Source organism: Miscanthus floridulus, chromosome 7 (genome assembly GCF_019320115.1).
Source record: "Miscanthus floridulus cultivar M001 chromosome 7, ASM1932011v1, whole genome shotgun sequence".
NCBI classification, from domain to species: domain Eukaryota; kingdom Viridiplantae; phylum Streptophyta; class Magnoliopsida; order Poales; family Poaceae; genus Miscanthus; species Miscanthus floridulus.
This window is the reverse complement of record NC_089586.1, coordinates 72,751,504-72,769,853: the sequence shown is the minus strand read 5'-3', so window position 1 is coordinate 72,769,853 and position 18,350 is coordinate 72,751,504. Positions and strand designations below refer to the sequence as shown.

At 40.5% G+C, this 18,350-nt stretch overlaps 1 protein-coding gene across 1 annotated transcript in view; it reads left to right on the top strand.

Moving 5' to 3' along the window:
• LOC136465652 (uncharacterized) overlaps positions 1-18,120 on the top strand; it is a 47,636-nt gene extending 29,516 nt beyond the window's left edge. Inside the window, exons 2-4 of the mRNA XM_066464304.1 lie at positions 15,829-15,833; positions 15,951-16,051; positions 16,326-18,120. Of these exons, the coding sequence (XP_066320401.1) occupies positions 15,829-15,833; positions 15,951-16,051; positions 16,326-17,392 (1,173 nt within the window). The 3' untranslated portion in view covers positions 17,393-18,120. The remainder of the gene's footprint in view (positions 1-15,828; positions 15,834-15,950; positions 16,052-16,325) is intronic.
• The last annotated feature ends 230 nt before the right edge of the window (positions 18,121-18,350 follow it).

Below are 18,350 nucleotides of genomic sequence, written 5' to 3'. Positions count from 1 at the left end.
ACTCAAAGTTGTATGGGAAAAGTATTATTGTCTTGTCGTGCTGCTTCACGAAGAACATCATGATATTCTCCTGTGCTTCAGATACCCATCACTCCTTGACAATAATACCGGTTTTGAATACGATATAAGGATCAATGAAGCCAACACTGGTGTCTTGTATTCTTTGGAGCTCTGACATCTGGAATCTGTATATAAATATAAGTTACATGTGAGGATAATTATATACACATACGCATGGAAGTGAGTTTATTAAATAAAAGTAAGAATCACTTACAAACCAAAGGAGCTAATGATTGATTTGTCCAGAGCGTCCATGTGGTATAATTAATGCAATTCTTCGAAACTAATATATAAGATGTCATCCCCACGGAAGTAATGATGGTCTCTAAATCTGACAAAGATCCACTGCTCACCCCTGCCACACGTCTGCATGTACCACTTGTTGAGCAAGTACATTTGCGTACCTAATTCATTCAGAGCCGCAGGGTTGTACAGACTTTTGCCATATTTATAAGTCTTCCAGGTATCAACTTCCAGGTTCTGGATTGGAGCTTTGCCCATCAATTGATCCAAGGTTAAACTAGTATCTTGAAAAAAGCATTAAGGGCTTGAACTGACACTTCTCCAGAGTTGTCTGGTCGATAGACTTCTATGTTGGAACCATATTGATTAGCAACAACAAGATTTTGCATTGGTTGCTTCTGTTGTCCAAGCTATGGGACATCCTTCCCTGATGCTCTTTTCCTTTTCTTATCTGCATCATATGACTTCATGAGGGAGTGGTCATAGTCTGATAATGGCGAAGGCTTACGAAGTTCAATCACCTTTTTCTTGTGAGCATTGACCTTCTGCCTCAGCACCTCTCGTGGTAGGTAAAAGTACGGCTTCTCTTTAAGCTTTGCTTGACTCTTCTTTTGGTATCTATAAAAAAATCTGTCACTTTTTTGTCTTCTTCAGCTGCTATTTGCTCATCAGTCTTTTCAGAAAGTATTTCTTGAGAAATAACTCTTTTTCTCGGGGTCTTCTTTGCCGCCGGGACCTTAGACGTCTTTGTAGTGCGTCGCTGTGGAGGGGGTGGGGGCGGTGTTGGAGACCGGCGTGGAGGCGATGTGGCCGGTGTTGGTGGAGACCGGCGTGGAGGCATTGGAGATCGTTGTGGAGGCGGTGGGGCCGGTGTAGGAGTTGGAGATCGTTGTGGAGGCGATGGGGCCGGTGTAGGAGTTGGCGATCGCCATGGGGATGAAGTCGTCTCGCCCCCCGCGACGCTGTGATGAGATGGGGAATGAATGATTAGGCTAGGCTAGGGGGAGACCCTGCTACAAAAATAAGTTGTGTGTCAATTATTTTTTAAGCCAATAGAAAATTAATAGAAAATAATATTTCATTCACTTTCATTCGTACCTAGGGTGAGGTAGGGGAAGCGGTGGCGCCCCAGGAATGATGACGAAGCGTTTGCGCCATTGAATAAATGTCTTCTCTGCTTCTCCTAGTGTCTTCTCCCCATCACCGCCTTCAATGTCAAGAGGAACATTGCTGTAACCTTTGAACACTCTATCGACCGAGACAGTAGCATATCCAGGTTGAATAACTGACCCATGGATTCTTGGTGTCTTCGTTCGGTCTATTGGAGATACAACCCCGACAGCCACCATGATTGATGCATTATTACCATCTGGAATGTGCAGCTCACATGTTGTTAGAGGCTCAGTAATGTCATCAACAGGGAAGCGCAACCCAGCGTCGTCTTGAATAACTGGCAGCTCCGTAGAAGCACAACTGCTTTTCATCTGACCAACGGGGCTAATGGTGACTCCCGGCGTTGATTGCGATTGCATTTGACTCATTGCTAGCTGCACTTGCCTCTTGATCTCGTCCTGCATTCTTGCCTCGAGAGATTTTTCTCGTTCACGTGATTCAAGCAATGCTTGTCGTGACTCATCAACAAATTGCTCCAATGCACGGATTCGTTCTGCCTCCTCATCCTTCTTTCTCTGGCAGCTTCTATAGGTATCCTTATCTGCTGGGAATGCGTGTAGCCACGGAACCGCCTCATAGCCTCTTGTTCGACCACCGTGTTCGGGATTCTCTAGTGCATATGTCAATTCATCCTTCTCTCTGTTGGTCTTGAAAACACCACTATCAGCTTCTTCCCTAGCACGAGCTAGTCTCTGTGTTGCTCTCTCAATTTTTTGGCCGAAAATTAGCTTGCCAGTGTCTGGGTCTAGGCTTCCCCCATGAGCATAGAACCAATTCTTCGCACGTTGAGGCCAGTTCTTCTCTATTGTTTCATGTATGATTCCTTGGCAGTAATCTCTGCTTCTAGGTTCTGCCACTTGGGAATAGCACTCTTATAACCACCTGATCCCATGCGATGATGGTATTGCTTCTGTCGGGCATTTTGCCGATTCCTCATCACACGTTCCTCACTGTCTTGGGATGTCTTGTATTCTACGAAGGCATCCCAATGGGACTCCAACTTGACAAACGCCTTAGCATTGAAATTGGCGTAGCATTCTTCAAGATAAACTTTTTATACAATGTCTTCTTCCAACTCTGGAACAATGTTGCCATCTTCTTCATTGTCCAATCCCTTACTAGCTCCTTCAAAGCATCATCTGCTTGTAATGTGAAATGCTGAGTGATATCTCTCTAAGCTAGGTTCTTGTCACGATCAGATATAAAACTAACATTAGGAGCGGATATCTTCTGCTTCCATTCACGAGCACTAACTGGGATCCTATCCCTTACAACGAACCCACATTGATTGACATATGTCTGAGCATGTGGTCCCAATGGTTTGCCGGTGTCGGTGTCGAATTCTGATATTATGAAACAGTCCTCTAATGGCTTTTTTGGCCCTCGGACTTTCCTACTTTTGTCGGTGGTTGATGTAGATCCAGAGACCGGCTACATGAGTAGAAACACAACGATTAACAACAAATATGCGTACGCATGCATCTATAAGAGATGATAGATAATCGAATATACCTCGCTAGTATTTTCTTGCGCGACAATTTGTTGATCTTCAACCACCGGCATATTCAGGATATTCTCATAATCAGCAAAGTACTGACTCGTGTCATCTACATCCACATTGGTGCCGGCGTTGATAATATCCGCCATTATGTCATCACTCAAGTTATCATCCGGAGCAGCCATTTGTATCTTCAAGATAACACATAGATAGAATTACTATGGTACATAACATAAGTACATGTGATAACACATATAGAATTACTAAATCCAATTAAATATAATAACACATAATATTTCATCAACATGGAAATAAGTACATGTATATATATACACATAGAATGATACAATATATTTTCTCTCTCTCTCAACACATAGAAATAAGTGCATATGTCTATATCTCTAGATATGCATGTGATACACATAGAATGTCTCTCTAGATACAATTTTCTCTCTCTCTCAACACATGAAAATAAGTACATGTATATATACATATAGAAATAATTAAGTACATATGTATACATATAGAATCTCTCTCTAGATATAATATATATAGAGAGATAGAATATATAATTACTAAATCCAATTAAATAAATCTAACATGAAATTAGATAAACTAGTAATAGATAATACATTTTAATCTAACATATATCAAAAACTATAATAAAAAACTATCTAAATAAAATACTAATTAAATTTTAATACATTTAAATCTAATATATCAAAAACTATCTAAAAATAACTAAAAAACTAACAATAAACTACTAATTAAAATTTAATACATTTTAATCTAACATACAACCGAGACTTTGTAAAAAATCTAAAAACAATGGCCGATCGAGAGCAGCAGATCAAGATCGAGTTCGACGGAGGCCGTACGGCGTGGGCGCGCAGGAAGCGTCGGCGACGGAGGGTGGGGTCGGGTGCGGCGGCGGAGACGGGATGCGGCGATGCGGGCCTGGAGAATGGCGCGGCCGGGCGGGGGTAGACGACGACGGCGGCGCGGCAGAGACGAGCTCGACGACGGTGGATGGCGCGGCCAGGCGGGGCTGAGCGACGGAGGCAAGATCGAAGATGAACAGAACAGACGTTTGATATATATAGCCTGCGACCCTTTAGTCTCGGCTGTTAACACCAGCCGGGAATAAAGGACATTTAGTCCCGGTTGGTAAGACCAACCGGAACTAAGGGTTGGACCTTTAGTCCCGGTTGGTATTACCAGCCGGGACTAAATGTCCTTTAGTCCCGACTAAAGGTATTTTTTGGCGGGCACCGAAATTGTCGCCCACCCTTTAGTCCCGGTTCTTGGTCTGGGCTGGGACTGAAGCCCTGAAAATTTTGCCAACCCGCCAGCGTAATTGGAAAGGCCTAGAATTTTGATTTTGTTTAATACTAGGTTAATCAATTAATTCCATAGCAACTTTAATACTTTGCAATATTTATTTTAAAAAATACTATTAATTAACTAATTATTTATTGTAAATAGGAAAATTTTGTAACCTAAAGTTTTTAATTTCTTTTATGAATATAGAATATAAATGTTACTAATACTAAGTATTTTGTTAATGCAAAAATATATTTATAACTTAAAATTAATAAAACTAATATTATTCGATAGGAAATTTATTATCATATTATTGTAACGTCAATGTTTCAAATTTTTCTCGGTTTTTGACCAAAATTGACAGGAATTTTTTGTTTAACCTATAAAAATAGAGAAAATGTAGTATTTTTTATTCTACAACTTTTTCAAATGAAAAAATAGCCTATATAAGGATTGTATATATTGATGAGCTTAACAAACTCGGTATTCAAAACTTTTCAATTTGAGACAATCTAGAGTTCCAAAAACTAGTTTGTAGGCGTCGAAATTTAAAAATCACAAATTTGAACCATCCCAACTTTCTCAAATGGAAAGTTGACCAAAACAACAATTGTAGATCTTTTTGATTTTAGCAAACTTGGTATTCAAAACTTTTCAATTTGAAGTCATTTAGAGTTCATAATACTAGAGTCAAAGTGTTGTTTTTTTATTTGACCAAATTTGACTTGGTCAAACTTGCTCAAATGAGACACTAAATGACCTCAGATGAAAAAACTCTGAATACCAAGTTTGATCATCTTAGCAAGATCTACAATTGTTATATAGCTCATTTTCCCATTTGAGAAATTTTTATCAAACACTAGTCACAACTTCTTTAATCTCATATATACTTTCTAAAACTATGTCATGCACTTGTGAAATTTGAACTACATTTTGTTCAAGCTTTCTCAAATGAAAAAATGGCCTATATAAGGATTGTATATATTGATGATCTTAACAAACTTGGTATTCAAAACTTTTCAATTTGAGACAATCTAGGGTCTCGAAAACTAGTTTGTAGGCGTCGAAATTTAAAAATCACAAATTTGAACCATTCCAAACTTTCTCAAATGGAAAGTTGACCAAAACAACAATTGTAGATCTTTTTTAGTTTAACAAACTTGGTATTCAAAACTTTTCAATTTGAAGTCATTTAGAGTTCATAATACTAGAGTCAAAGTGTTGTTTTTTTATTTGACCAAATTTGACTTGGTCAAACTTGCTCAAATGAGACACTAAATGACCTCAGATGAAAAAACTTTGAATATCAAGTTTGATCATCTCAGCAAGATCTACAATTGTTACATAGCTTATTTTCCCATTTGAGAAATTTTTATCAAACACTAGTCACAACTTCTTTAATCTCATATATACTTTCTAAAACTATGTCACACACTTGTGAAATTTGAACTACATTTTGTTCAAGCTTTCTCAAATGAAAAAATAGCCTATATAAGGATTGTATATATTGATGAGCTTAACAAACTCGGTATTTAAAACTTTTCAATTTGAGACAATCTAGGGTCCCGAAAACTAGTTTGTAGGCGTCGAAATTTAAAAATCACAAATTTGAACCGTCCAAACTTTCTCAAATAGAAAGTTGACCAAAACAACAATTGTAGATCTTTTTGAGTTTAACAAACTTGGTATTCAAAAATTTTCAGTTTGAAGTCATTTAGAGTTCATAATACTAGAGTCAAAGTGTTGTTTTTTTACTTGACCAAATTTGACTTGGTCAAACTTGCTCAAATGAGACACTAAATGACCTCAGATAAAAAAACTTTGAATACCAAGTTTGATCATCTCAGCAAGATCTACAATTGTGAAGTCATAACATATTACATAATATCCGTCTCTAAAACATAATATATTAAACATGCATCGTTGTATCATGCGGGCACAATAGTGAATTTCTTCTTGACGTATGACCCTTGGTTATGATCTTGTCGTAACCATGGAGTGTCTTCATCATTTAACATGATGCTTGGATCTTTCTTCACTATGAAGGGTGGAATTCGGACATTTCTTTCATAATCTTCTGACATGTCTGACTTGTCTTAATTCCCACTATATTTATTTTCCCAGAAAGAATTATATGGCGCTTTGGCTCATTGATCATTGAGTTGATGTCTTCGTTTTTTCCTCTTTTGATTTTGTAGACATGTCTTTCACATAGAACACCTGACTCACATCGGTAGCAAGAACGAATGGTTCCTCTTTGTACCCAATATTGTTGAGGTCCACTGTTGTCATTCTATACTCTTTTGTCGACTGTTACCCCTCCTCCGGTCAGCTTCACCCATTGGCACTGGAACAAAGGGACTTCAAAATTAGGTGCGTAGTCTAGTTCCCATATCTCTTCTATGCGGCCATAATATGTTTGTATATTCCCATTTGGATCTGTTCCATCTATACGAACACCACTATTTTGATTGGTGCTCCTTTTATCTTGGGCAACTGTGTAAAATGTATTCCCATTTATCTTGTACCCTTGGTACGTGAGGATATGCCATGATGGCTGTCTAGCCAACAAATATAGTTGCTCATCAATATTGTCATCGCCTTGACATTCTTTTCGCAACCAACCACTGAAACTTTCCATGTGTTGACGCCTAATCCAAGCTTCAGTCTTCCCTGGAAATTTGGATCATAAGAACTCCTTATGTATCTCGATGTACGGATGCACCAATGACGAGTTCTGAAGAACTGTGTAGTGTGCTTTATTGAAATAATCGTCTTCCATGCCGATATATGTTTTCTTCCCTAAAGTTTCTTTACCACTGAGTCGCCCCTCGTGTCGTGATTCGGGAACGCCAATCGGGGCAAGGTTAGGAATAAAGTCAACACAGAACTCAATGACCTCCTCTGTTCCATAGCCCTGGGCGATGCTTCCTTCAGGCTTAGCACGGACTTTCACATATTTCTTCAAGACTCCCATAAACCTCTCGAAGGGGAACATGTTATGTAAGAACACAGGTCCAAGAATACTAATCTCCTTCACCAAATGAACTAGGATGTGTGTCATGATATTAAAGAAGGATGGAGGGAACACCAACTCAAAGCTGACAAGACATTGAACCACATCATTCTATAGAGTAGCTAGTTCCACTGGATTGATTGCCTTTAGAGAAATTGCATTGAGGAATGCACATAGCTTCACGGTGGCTAGACGTACATGTGGAGGTAAAATTTCTCTTAAAGCAACTGGAAGCAATTGCGTCATAAACACGTGGCAGTCATGGGACTTTAAGTTTAGGAATTTCTTATCTAGCACATTTATTATACCCTTTATATTGGAGGAGAATCCCGATGGGACCTTGATGCTGCTTAGACATTCGAACATGTTGTCCCTCTCTTCTTTGCTAAGCGTGTAGCTAGCAGGACTTAAGTAATGACGTCCATCATCTGTCTTCTCTGGATGAAGGTTGTCTTGTTCTTTCATGCCTTGTAAGTCCTGGCGTGCTTCAAGTGAATCCTTTGGCTTCCCGTACACACCCATGAATCCTAATAGGTTCACACAAAGATTCTTTATCAGGTGCATCACGTCGATTGCGTTGCGGACCTCTAGGACTTGCCAATAGGATAGCTCCCAAAAGATGGACTTCTTCTTCCACATGGGTGCGTGTCCCTTAGCATCTTTGGGAATAGATTCACTGCCTTGTCCCTTTCTAAATACTACTTTCACATCCTTGACCATTGCGAGTACATCTTCCCTAGTTTGGTTATGAGGCTTCTTCTGATGGTCTGGCTTACCTTTAAAATGCTTCCCTTTTTTTCTTACTTGGTGATTCAACGGAAGGAATCGACGATGGCCAAGGTACATGACCTTTCAACATCTTTTCAAATATATACTATCAAGGTCATCAAAATAATGTGTGCATGCATTATATCCTTTGTTTGTCTGACCTGAAAGATTACTTAAAGAAAGCCAATCATTGATTGTTACGAACAACATTGCTCGTAGGTCAAAGTGTTCTTGTTTGTACTCATCCTAGACACGTACACCTAGTTTGTTCCATATAACTAGAAGTTCTTCAACTAATGGCTTCAGATAGACATCAATATCGTTGCCAGGTTGCCTCGGACCTTGGATGAGGATCGGCATCATAATGAACTTCCGCTTTATGCATAACCATGGAGGAAGGTTGTAGATACATAGAGTAACTGACCAAGTGCTATGACTAGTGCTCTGCTCTTCAAAAGGATTCATACCATCTGTACTTAAGGCGAACCTTAAGTTTCTAGCCTCATTTGCAAACTCTAGAAATTCCCTGTCTATCGCTCTCCACTGGGACCCATCAGCTAGGTGTCTCAGCATATTGTCTACCTTACGGTCTTCTTTATACCACCGCAACAACTTTGCATGGTCTTTATTTCTGAACAAACGTTTTAAGCGTGGTATTATAGGAGCATACCACATAACCTTGGCAGGGATTTTCTTTCTAGGACGTTGTTCACCCTCGACATCACCAGGATCATCGCGCCTGATCTTATACCGCGATGCTTTACATACCATACATTCATCCAAATTCTCGTATTCATTGCCATGGTAGAGGATGCAGTCATTAGGACATGCATGTATCTTCTGGATTTTTAATCCCAATGGGCAGACAACCTTTTTTGCTTCGTACATAGTGGTGGGCAATTCATTTGGCTTCGGAAGCATCTTCTTTATGAGGTTCAATAAATTCCCAAATGCCTTGTCAGATATACCATTCTTTGCCTTCCACTGTAGCAATTCTAGTGTTGTACCCAGCTTTTTTTGCCCCTCTTCGGCCGTCGGGTATAGCAACTTCCTATGATCCTCAAGCATGCGCTCGAACTTAACTTTCTCTTTTTCACTTTCCCATTCTTGTTGTGCATCACGAATGGCATCGCCAAGAGCATCACCGAGATCATCTTCTACCGCTACCTCTTCTTTATCTCCCCCCATTGTAGTATCATCAAAGGCACCATACTGAGCAATAATGTCATCAATATCTAAATCTTCTCCTTCACCTTCTTCCTTCATGACCCCGCTTTCTCCATGCTTAGTCCAACATATATAGTTTGACATGAAACCTGACTTAAGCAAATGTGAATGAAGACTCATTGAGCTTGAATATTCCTTTAAATTCTTACATAGGGCACATAGACAGCACATGAAACCATCCCACTTATTTGCCTCGGCCACACCTAAGAAATAGTGCAAGCCCTCAATAAAGTCTTGGGAGCGGCGATCGGTATTGTACATCCAATGGCGTGACATAATCTGTATTACACGACAAATTATGAAAACCTTGAACATAATTTAGTATTTTATTACACAACATAAATGACACACACACGGTTGATTAATTAACTAAGTCTGGCTATAACGTAAGCAATCCCAACTATCACTAAACAAACTAAAACTATAATGCACTTCAGTAACATAATTATTTCATGATCGTACGCAACTAAAACAGATAAATCATTTTTCTGTTGAATATCAATAAGCTTCTCCTGCTGGCTCACTGCCTCATCAGCAGCAGCCGCTACCTCAAGCGCACCCAAATTCTGCACGTATGTAGCATAATCTTCCTCCCAGTACCAACCATCGCATCCATTGCCCTCCCACTGTAATTAAAGCCAAAAAATATTTAGTGAAAAATATTCAAGAAAAGCAGGTCAATTAGCCATAAAGATAAAATACGTAAGAAACTCACATCGCGATCCGGGCACTTGTAGAAAACACGACCCTTGTTGGGTCCCTGTCTCTTGACTCGGTATTCCATCATAATCTTCTGCTTACACTTGCCGCAGATAATGAGAGGGAGTTCTGGCCTCAGTCGTTTCGTAACCAAACGAGAGGCCGATGATCCGGTACCAGTTGTCATCTACTTTCTATACTTATTTTTGCAAACTAGTGTAAATTTCATATTTTCTAAAATGATATATTTAAACAAAACTAGTACGGATTTCACATGTTTCAATAAATAACCATCCGTACTAGTTGACCTTGCTTACGTGATCATCTTGGCTAGCATTTCTCCACCGGACGGCACCGTACTTGGTCAAGGAAGAGCTCCGATTCTACGAGAAAGGGAACACGGTCTTTCACGACCATTGCCGCTCTCCCTCGTAGCATCAAAGTTCCTCCTTGACGTCCGTTACCCGCTCGGCAGAGAACATGTTGGCCGAGCTAAACACGGTCCGCAAGTTCAACTAGTACGGATTTTCTATAATTTTCTAACTATTTACTAAGTTTTTCATTTCATGGAAAATTTAATTCTAAAAAAGGCATGATTTCTAAGTAGTTCATTTCATGAAAAAAATAATTATAAGTGAGCTGCTCGATATCGGCGAGCTCATGGACGTTTAGGTTGCCGAGGATAGTAACATTTGTAGATGACATTTGTAGGTCTGAAGTTATCAAATATCCATCAAATTATAGCTCAAAAATATGTTTCAATAAATAACCATCCGTACTAGTTGACCTTGCTTACGTGATCAACTCGGCGAGCATTTCTCCACCGGACGGCACCGTACTTGGCCAAGGAAGAGCTCCGATTCTACGAGAAAGGGAACATAGTCTTCCACGACCGTTGCCGCTCTCCCTCGTAGAATCAAAGCTCCTCCTTGACGTCTGTTACCGCTAGACAGAGAACATGCTCGCCGAGCTGAACACGGTCCGCAAGTTCAACTAGTACGGATTTTCTACAATTTTCTAACTATTTTCTAAGTTTTTCATTTCATGGAAAATTTAATTCTAAAAAATAAAAGGCATGATTTCTAAGTAGTTCATTTCATGGAAAAAATAATTCTAAGTGACCTGTCTCGATATCGGCGAACTCGCGGACGTTTAGGTTGCCGAGGATAGTAACATTTGTAGATAACATTTGTAGGTCTGAAGTTATCAAATATCCATCAAATTATAGCTCAAAAACATGTTTCAATAAATAACCATCCGTACTAGTTAACCTTGCTTACATGATCAACTCGGCGAGCATTTCTCCACCGGACGGCACCGTACTTGGCCAAGGAAGAGCTCCGATTCTACGAGAAAGAGAACACAGTCTTCCACGACCGTTGCCGCTCTCCCTCATAGAATCAAAGCTCCTCCTTGACGTCAGTTACCGCTAGACAGAGAACATGCTCGCCGAGCTGAACACGGTCCGCAAGTTCAACTAGTACGGATTTTCTACAATTTTTTAACTATTTTCTAAGTTTTTCATTTCATGGAAAATTTAATTCTAAAAAATAAAAGGCATGATTTCTAAGTAGTTCATTTCATGGAAAAAATAATTCTAAGTGACCTGCTCGATATCGGTGAGCTCGTGGACGTTTAGGTTGCCGAGGATAGTAACATTTGTAGATGACATTTGTAGGTCTGAAGTTATCAAATATCTATCAAATTATAGCTCAAAAACATGTTTCAATAAATAACCATCCGTACTAGTTGACCTTGCTTACGTGATTAACTCGGCGAGCATTTCTCCACCGGACGGCACCGTACTTGGCCAAGGAAGAGCTCCGATTCTACAAGAAAGGGAACACAGTCTTCCACGACCGTTGCCGCTCTCCCTCGTAGAATCAAAGCTCCTCCTTGACGTCTGTTACCGCTAGACAGAGATCATGCTCGCCGAGCTGAACACGGTCCGCAAGTTCAACTAGTACGGATTTTCTATAATTTTCTAACTATTTTCTAAGTTTTTTATTTCATGGAAAATTTAATTCTAAAAAATAAAAGTCATGATTTCTAAGTAGTTCATTTCATGGAAAAAATAATTCTAAGTGACCTGCTCGATATCGGCGAGCTCGCGGACGTTTAGGTTGCCGAGGATAGTAACATTTGTAGATGACATTTGTAAGTCTGAAGTTATCAAATATCCATCAAATTATAGCTCAAAAACATGTTTCAATAAATAACCATCCGTACTAGTTGACCTTGCTTACGTGATCAACTCGGCGAGCATTTCTCCACCGGACGGCACCGTACTTGGCCAAGGAAGAGCTCCGATTCTACGAGAAAGGGAACACGGTCTTCCACGACTGTTGCCGCTCTCTCTCGTAGAATCAAAGCTCCTCCTTGACGTCCGTTACCGCTCGGCAGAGAACATGCTCGCCGAGCTGAACACGGTCTGCAAGTTCAACTAGTACGGATTTTCTACAATTTTCTAAGTTTACATATAAAATCATAATAAAGTCCAACATATAAAGTTACACATGCATCTACATCGCAAAATGAGATAATCTACTGATAAAACATAAGAGGATTAAGTTTGTTACCTCCAAAATCAAAGAGCAACACCAATGGAGGGGGAGAGAGCAAGAACAACAGCAAGCTGAAAAACAGAGGCAGTAAGTTTGAATGGAATGGCTCGGGCTCGGAGAGGAAGAAATGAGCTGAATTATAGGCAGGGATTATTAGTCCCGGTTAGGGGTCCAAACCGGAACTAAAGATTAATCTTTATTCCCGGGGCATCACCCAAACCGGGACAAAAAGCTTTAGTCCCGGCTGGTATTACCAACCGGGACTAAAGGTAAACCTTTAGTCCCGGTTGGTAATACCAGCCGGGACTAAAGACCCCTGCCCCGTGGACGAGGGTCCTTTAGTCCCGGGGGCAAAAAAATGTCGAGGCTAATATCAAATTAGGACATCGTTCTAAAGTCTGTTCTCTAGTAGTGAGCGCCGGTGCACCTGCTGTGTTCGTGCTCAGATATGAGTGACATGTCGACATTTCAACCGGAGCAAAACGGATGTTCTGGACCTGTAACCCTGCCTGTTGACTGACTAAATGTAGGAGTATGCTGCAGATCTAGCTGGGATATCAATATATGAATGAACATGTCCATGGGCCATAGCCGTGTTGCTTTGCTATTCGGCCTCGAGCATTACAGCTCGTGGGATCTTGAGTTGATGTCCCACAGCACTGTTTTCATTGGAACTGTTCCTTTCATATTAATTCGATGGAAATATTAGTATGACGAAGACACTCCCTTTTTGTACAGTAAGGCTAGCTAGCTAGCTGTACTTTTAACTACACCATGCATGTTCAAAATCTGAGTTCGGTGTGAAATTTTCATGGAAGAAATTCAAGTTTCTTCCAAGAAAAGAAGTCACCGATCATTTTATCATTGAGCGTGTGCAAAGCTTTGTAGGGTTTGGTGTCATCGCCTTTCCTTAGTCCGCGTTCCAGCAGGGTTTGGTGTTAATCTTCTACACGTGACAACTAGAAATAGAGTAGTCAATCCCAAAAAAGAGAAAAGATGCTTTTCACCAGATCGAATTTGAATTGAGATAATAAAAAAAAGGGTTGATGCGCCGGTCCATGTGCGTCACATTGTCATTATTAAGGCAGCGTTTTATTTGTCGCCTTGAGCTTATCTCAGGTTTCCAAGTTTGTTTATATGGTCTTTCAGAATGAGGCTTTTATATATGAAGTTCCACACGGGCTTTTCAATTCTAGAAGTATTCCTTCAAAGGCTTCACATACATTTGGTTCATTCACAACTCAAATGTCACACATTGATTAAGAACCTCGTGCTTTGCATTGTCTCTTAATTATATAAAACATATAAACACCCTTTTGTTTTATATATATTAGAGTTTAGAATATTTTTTTAAATTACAAATGTATTGCACATTCCTATAGTTATTATTTTTATCTAGTACTCCCTCCATCCAAAAAAAAACATTGATTATTCTAAAGTCAAGCTATCTTAAGTTTGATCAAGTCTATAATATACATATATTACCAAACAAGTATCGTTGGATTCGCATAAAATCTGTTTTACATAGTTACCTATTTGGTGTCACAAACATTGATAATATATTCTCTTTAAACCTGGTCAACTTACAATAGTTTGACTTAGAACAAAAGTAGCGTTACCCGTTTTTCAGACAGAGAGCAGTAGATATTTATGAGATTTATTATTTGAAAAGACGAATGTACTGTGATTATGGATTTGTATAGCCTTGTGGACAAATCTATATAAAGCAGGAGATTTCGCTCTTAAACAATCTTTGTGATAGAGGTCGAAGCTAATCATATCCTACCATAATAATCATGCCCTTTAAGTACTTGTGACGTACTCTAACATCTCCATAGTTGTAGCATGATCAACATTGGATGATCATACCTCCGTCAAAGCTGACGAGTTCGCTCACACAGATGCTAACCCTTTTGTTTCCAGGATGTAGTCGGGAGATGGTGTGTTATGGACGTCACCATGGAGGAGGCAGTTATAGGCCCAAGGCACCAATGAAAGAAATGCATGGACAAAATCAACTTGACTCAGCGAAACACCACTTATAATGATGTTTACAATATGGCCTCAAGGGCTAGTCTATAAGCCGCTTATACTGATTTTTATGGCTTATACGAGCAGTCGAACACAGCCGATAGTACTACTAACTCCCATTAATATTATGCTGGTGAAAAAGACAAGCAGAATAAGATCACTACCCCAGCTGCGTATTCTCCCGTCGGTCCAGCCCTTTCCCCTCGGCCGCGCGTCCTCCGTCAGCAGCAAAGAAGTATCACTCGCGTGGCAGCGAAACCGTCTGGAGAGATGTCTCCCGTCGACGGGGCACCGTCAGGAAGCTAATCTGGTGCTTTTCGCACGCACCAACTGCACTCACGCGCGCTTTCCTGGTGTCTTTCGCGCCCAAAAATGGGATGGAGCGAATTATTTGGCCACGCGCCCAGCACCCTGGCAGCTTTGACTCCCTTGACCGTATCTGCTACTCCTCCCCTCCCCCAAATTCTCTCTCCTCACGCACAACCACAGGCGCAGTCACGCAGGCTGCCACCAGTCTCCAGCGCCGCTGCCGCCCAGCCAGCAATGCCGCGCCCCGCCCAGCCACCCGCTTCGCCTCCTAGCCACCACGCCATTGCCGCCCGTCGCACCTGCCTCAAGCGGCGGCCGCCGCCCTAGCGACCGGTGCGGCACCTAGAAACCAGCAGCGCCGCCCGCTGCCCCCATCCACCACGCCGTCGGCCTCAACCAGCAGCGCAACCAAGCCTCCTGCAGCAGCTCCCTTCGGGCCCCAAGGTGTTGCGACTTCGATTTTGATTTCTTTCCCCAACGATTTTGCCCTGTTTAGATCGAAAATCAATTTTGCATCTTGTAATTAAGTTGCTTCCGCCCTTGTTGATTGATGCTCTCATCTGATTTGTCTCCCATTTTGACTGCTCGCTTCGGGGCTTCTTTGCTCTTGCAGCAGTGGACGTCTAGCGGGAGCAACCTGGACTACCAACTCTAGCACCCCCATCTGGTAGAACTCTCCTATCACTGTCAAACAGCAAGGTCAGACCATGCCTTGTCTCTCCTTCCTGGTTTCGTTTCTCCCTACATGAATTATTATCTAGCATATATGTTCTTCATTTGTGATAGCCTTGTTGTGGTGAATTAGCTACTATTTGGTTGCTAGCTGTTGTGATCTACTCTATTTTGCGCAAATTTAGATATAACACAAATTTCAGTGACTAATTTTGCTTCTCTATTTTTGTATTGTGATTCACTAGTTATGGTATACTAGCTAAATAAAAATTTGTTATTATGTCTTTTAGTGTTCTATTACTAGTTGTATATGAATTTTTATTTTGTTTGACTGAAGTAATTTGTGTTATGTCTGAATTGGTAACAGGTTCCTCACCATGATCTGGTTGCCTGTTGCTGCTTTATTTGGTTCATTCTATGAGCTGGCCTCGAAGTCTTGGACAACTACTGTGACTCTGCTAGCTACTGGTTAGCTCCTATCTTCTGACTCAAGTTGGCAGATAAGATATGACAGATCGTGGGTGGATGTTTAGTGGTTGGAAGCATGGTAGGCTATCAAATGAATGGGTTGACAAAACAAAAGAGTTTTTGGATCATTCCTTCTCAATCCCTGAATTAGTTGAGTCTGATACAATTAGGTGCCCTTGTTCCATACGCCGGAATTTTTTTAGGCAAAAAAGGCCTAGGATAGAGTTACATTTGTGCCACAATGGGTTCAAGGAAAATTACCAAACTTGGACAGCACATGGTGAGAGACGGGGAAATCAGAACCTTGAGATTGGTTCTGAGGTAGAACATGAGGGATTTGGTGAGACAGATCGGATGGATGCTATGTTAGTTGACTTAGCTGGTGAGCATCCACCATTAGATGATGAAACACCAACTGGTTTTGCCGAAACCTTCTATAGAATGGTTGTTTGTGCAAATGAGCAAGTACATGAGCAAACCTTGCATTCTAGTCTCTCTGTTGTTGCTCGTCTATTGGCCATTAAATCACAGTACAATCTTTCAGTAGCATGTTATGATGATTACATGGAACTGATGCATGAACTCCTTCCTCCTAATTCTAAGATTCCTAACAACTTCTACCGGTCTAGAAAACTGCTAGAGGGCCTTGGTATGCCATACCATAAAATTGATGTCTATGATAAAAACTGCATGTTGTACTACAAAGATAACAAGGATAAGGATAAGTGTGACATATGCGGTACCTCCCACTATAAGGATGGATCAAACAAGGTTCCTAGTAAAGTGTTGCGCTACCTGCCCATTACAGATAGGTTACAAAGATTATATGCACATGAGGGCACATCAAAACTCATGCGTTCACACAAAGAAAATCTAGCAAGCTCTACTAAAATGTTGCATCCATGTCATGGAGAGGTATGGAAGCAATTTGATGCTGATTTCCCAAACTTCACAGAAGATGCTAGGAATGTAAGACTTGGTATTGCAACTGATGGGTTCATACCATATAAATTGAATGCAACCTCTTACTCTTGTTGGCTAGTATTTTGGGTTCCCTATAATCTTCCACTTGGTGTTTGTATGAAGCCTGAGTATATATTCCTTGCTATGGTCATCCCTGGACCAGAACACCCTGGAAAAAACCTAAGTATCTTGCTCCAACCTTTGGTAGATGAATTGATAGAGCTATGGGATGGGGTATGGACATGGGATGCTTCAGTGAAGCGAAGGTTGAAAATGAAAGCATCATACTTATGGTCTATACATGATTTTTCCTGCGTATGGCATGTTTGTTGGATGGAGCACCCATGGGGTTTTTGCATGTCCACAATGCATGTGTGATTCTAATGCATATCGATTACGTAAAGGCTGTAAGGCTACCTGGTTTGACTGCCATAGGCAGTTTCTTCCTGTAGACCATCCCTTTTGGATTCAAGAAAATGCTTTTCGCAAGGGCAAGGTAGTGTGAGAAGGCCCCCCTAGGTACTTAACATGAGAGGTGGTTAAGGCTCAGCTGTACAGACTGGTTGATGACAGAGACAAATATGGCAAAGAACACAACTGGACATATATAAGTTTATGACTAATAATTATGACTAATAATTGTTGTTATTTCTAGGATGACTACAATGAAGCATTGCAAGAAAAGTATCCAGAGAACTGGCAAGAGCAACCTTTTGATGGTCAAATTGCATATAATATTGGTCGTGGCTTGCCCCATGGTCGTCTTGCAATAGGAGATGGTGCTGTCAAGAAGGGTACAATAATTGATGCTGCTAAGGCAAGTGGGAGAAGGCCAGCAACCTCAAGGGCTTTTCAAAATCTGATGGCAAGATATGAGGAGTCAGTTGCAACCATTGATTGCTTAACTAAACAAAATGCTGCCTTGGCTCAACATAATGCCACATTGACTCGAGATGTGAAGCGTAATGGTTGTGCACTTGAGGTACAATTTTGTTTTGGCGCACTATCTGTCTATAGTTGAAGATAAAAAAACTAATCATGTTGGTAATTCTTCACTTGCATCTCATTATTAACCAAGTATAGATAGAGATACCACCTGACCTGCTTCAGGAAGAAGAAAATGAGATGGTAAGATTAAATCTTAAACTGTTTTCACTCTATCCAACTGAATAATCATGTTTTTTTTTGTGATTTGTATGTTCCTTTCATAGTGAAATGTTTCTAGCCTTTATTTGGTACATATGGGCATTCATATTCATGATTCATATTAAGTTATCACATTGTCATACTTTAAATATATGTTTTTTGTGATCTGTATGTTTCTTTCATAGTTAAT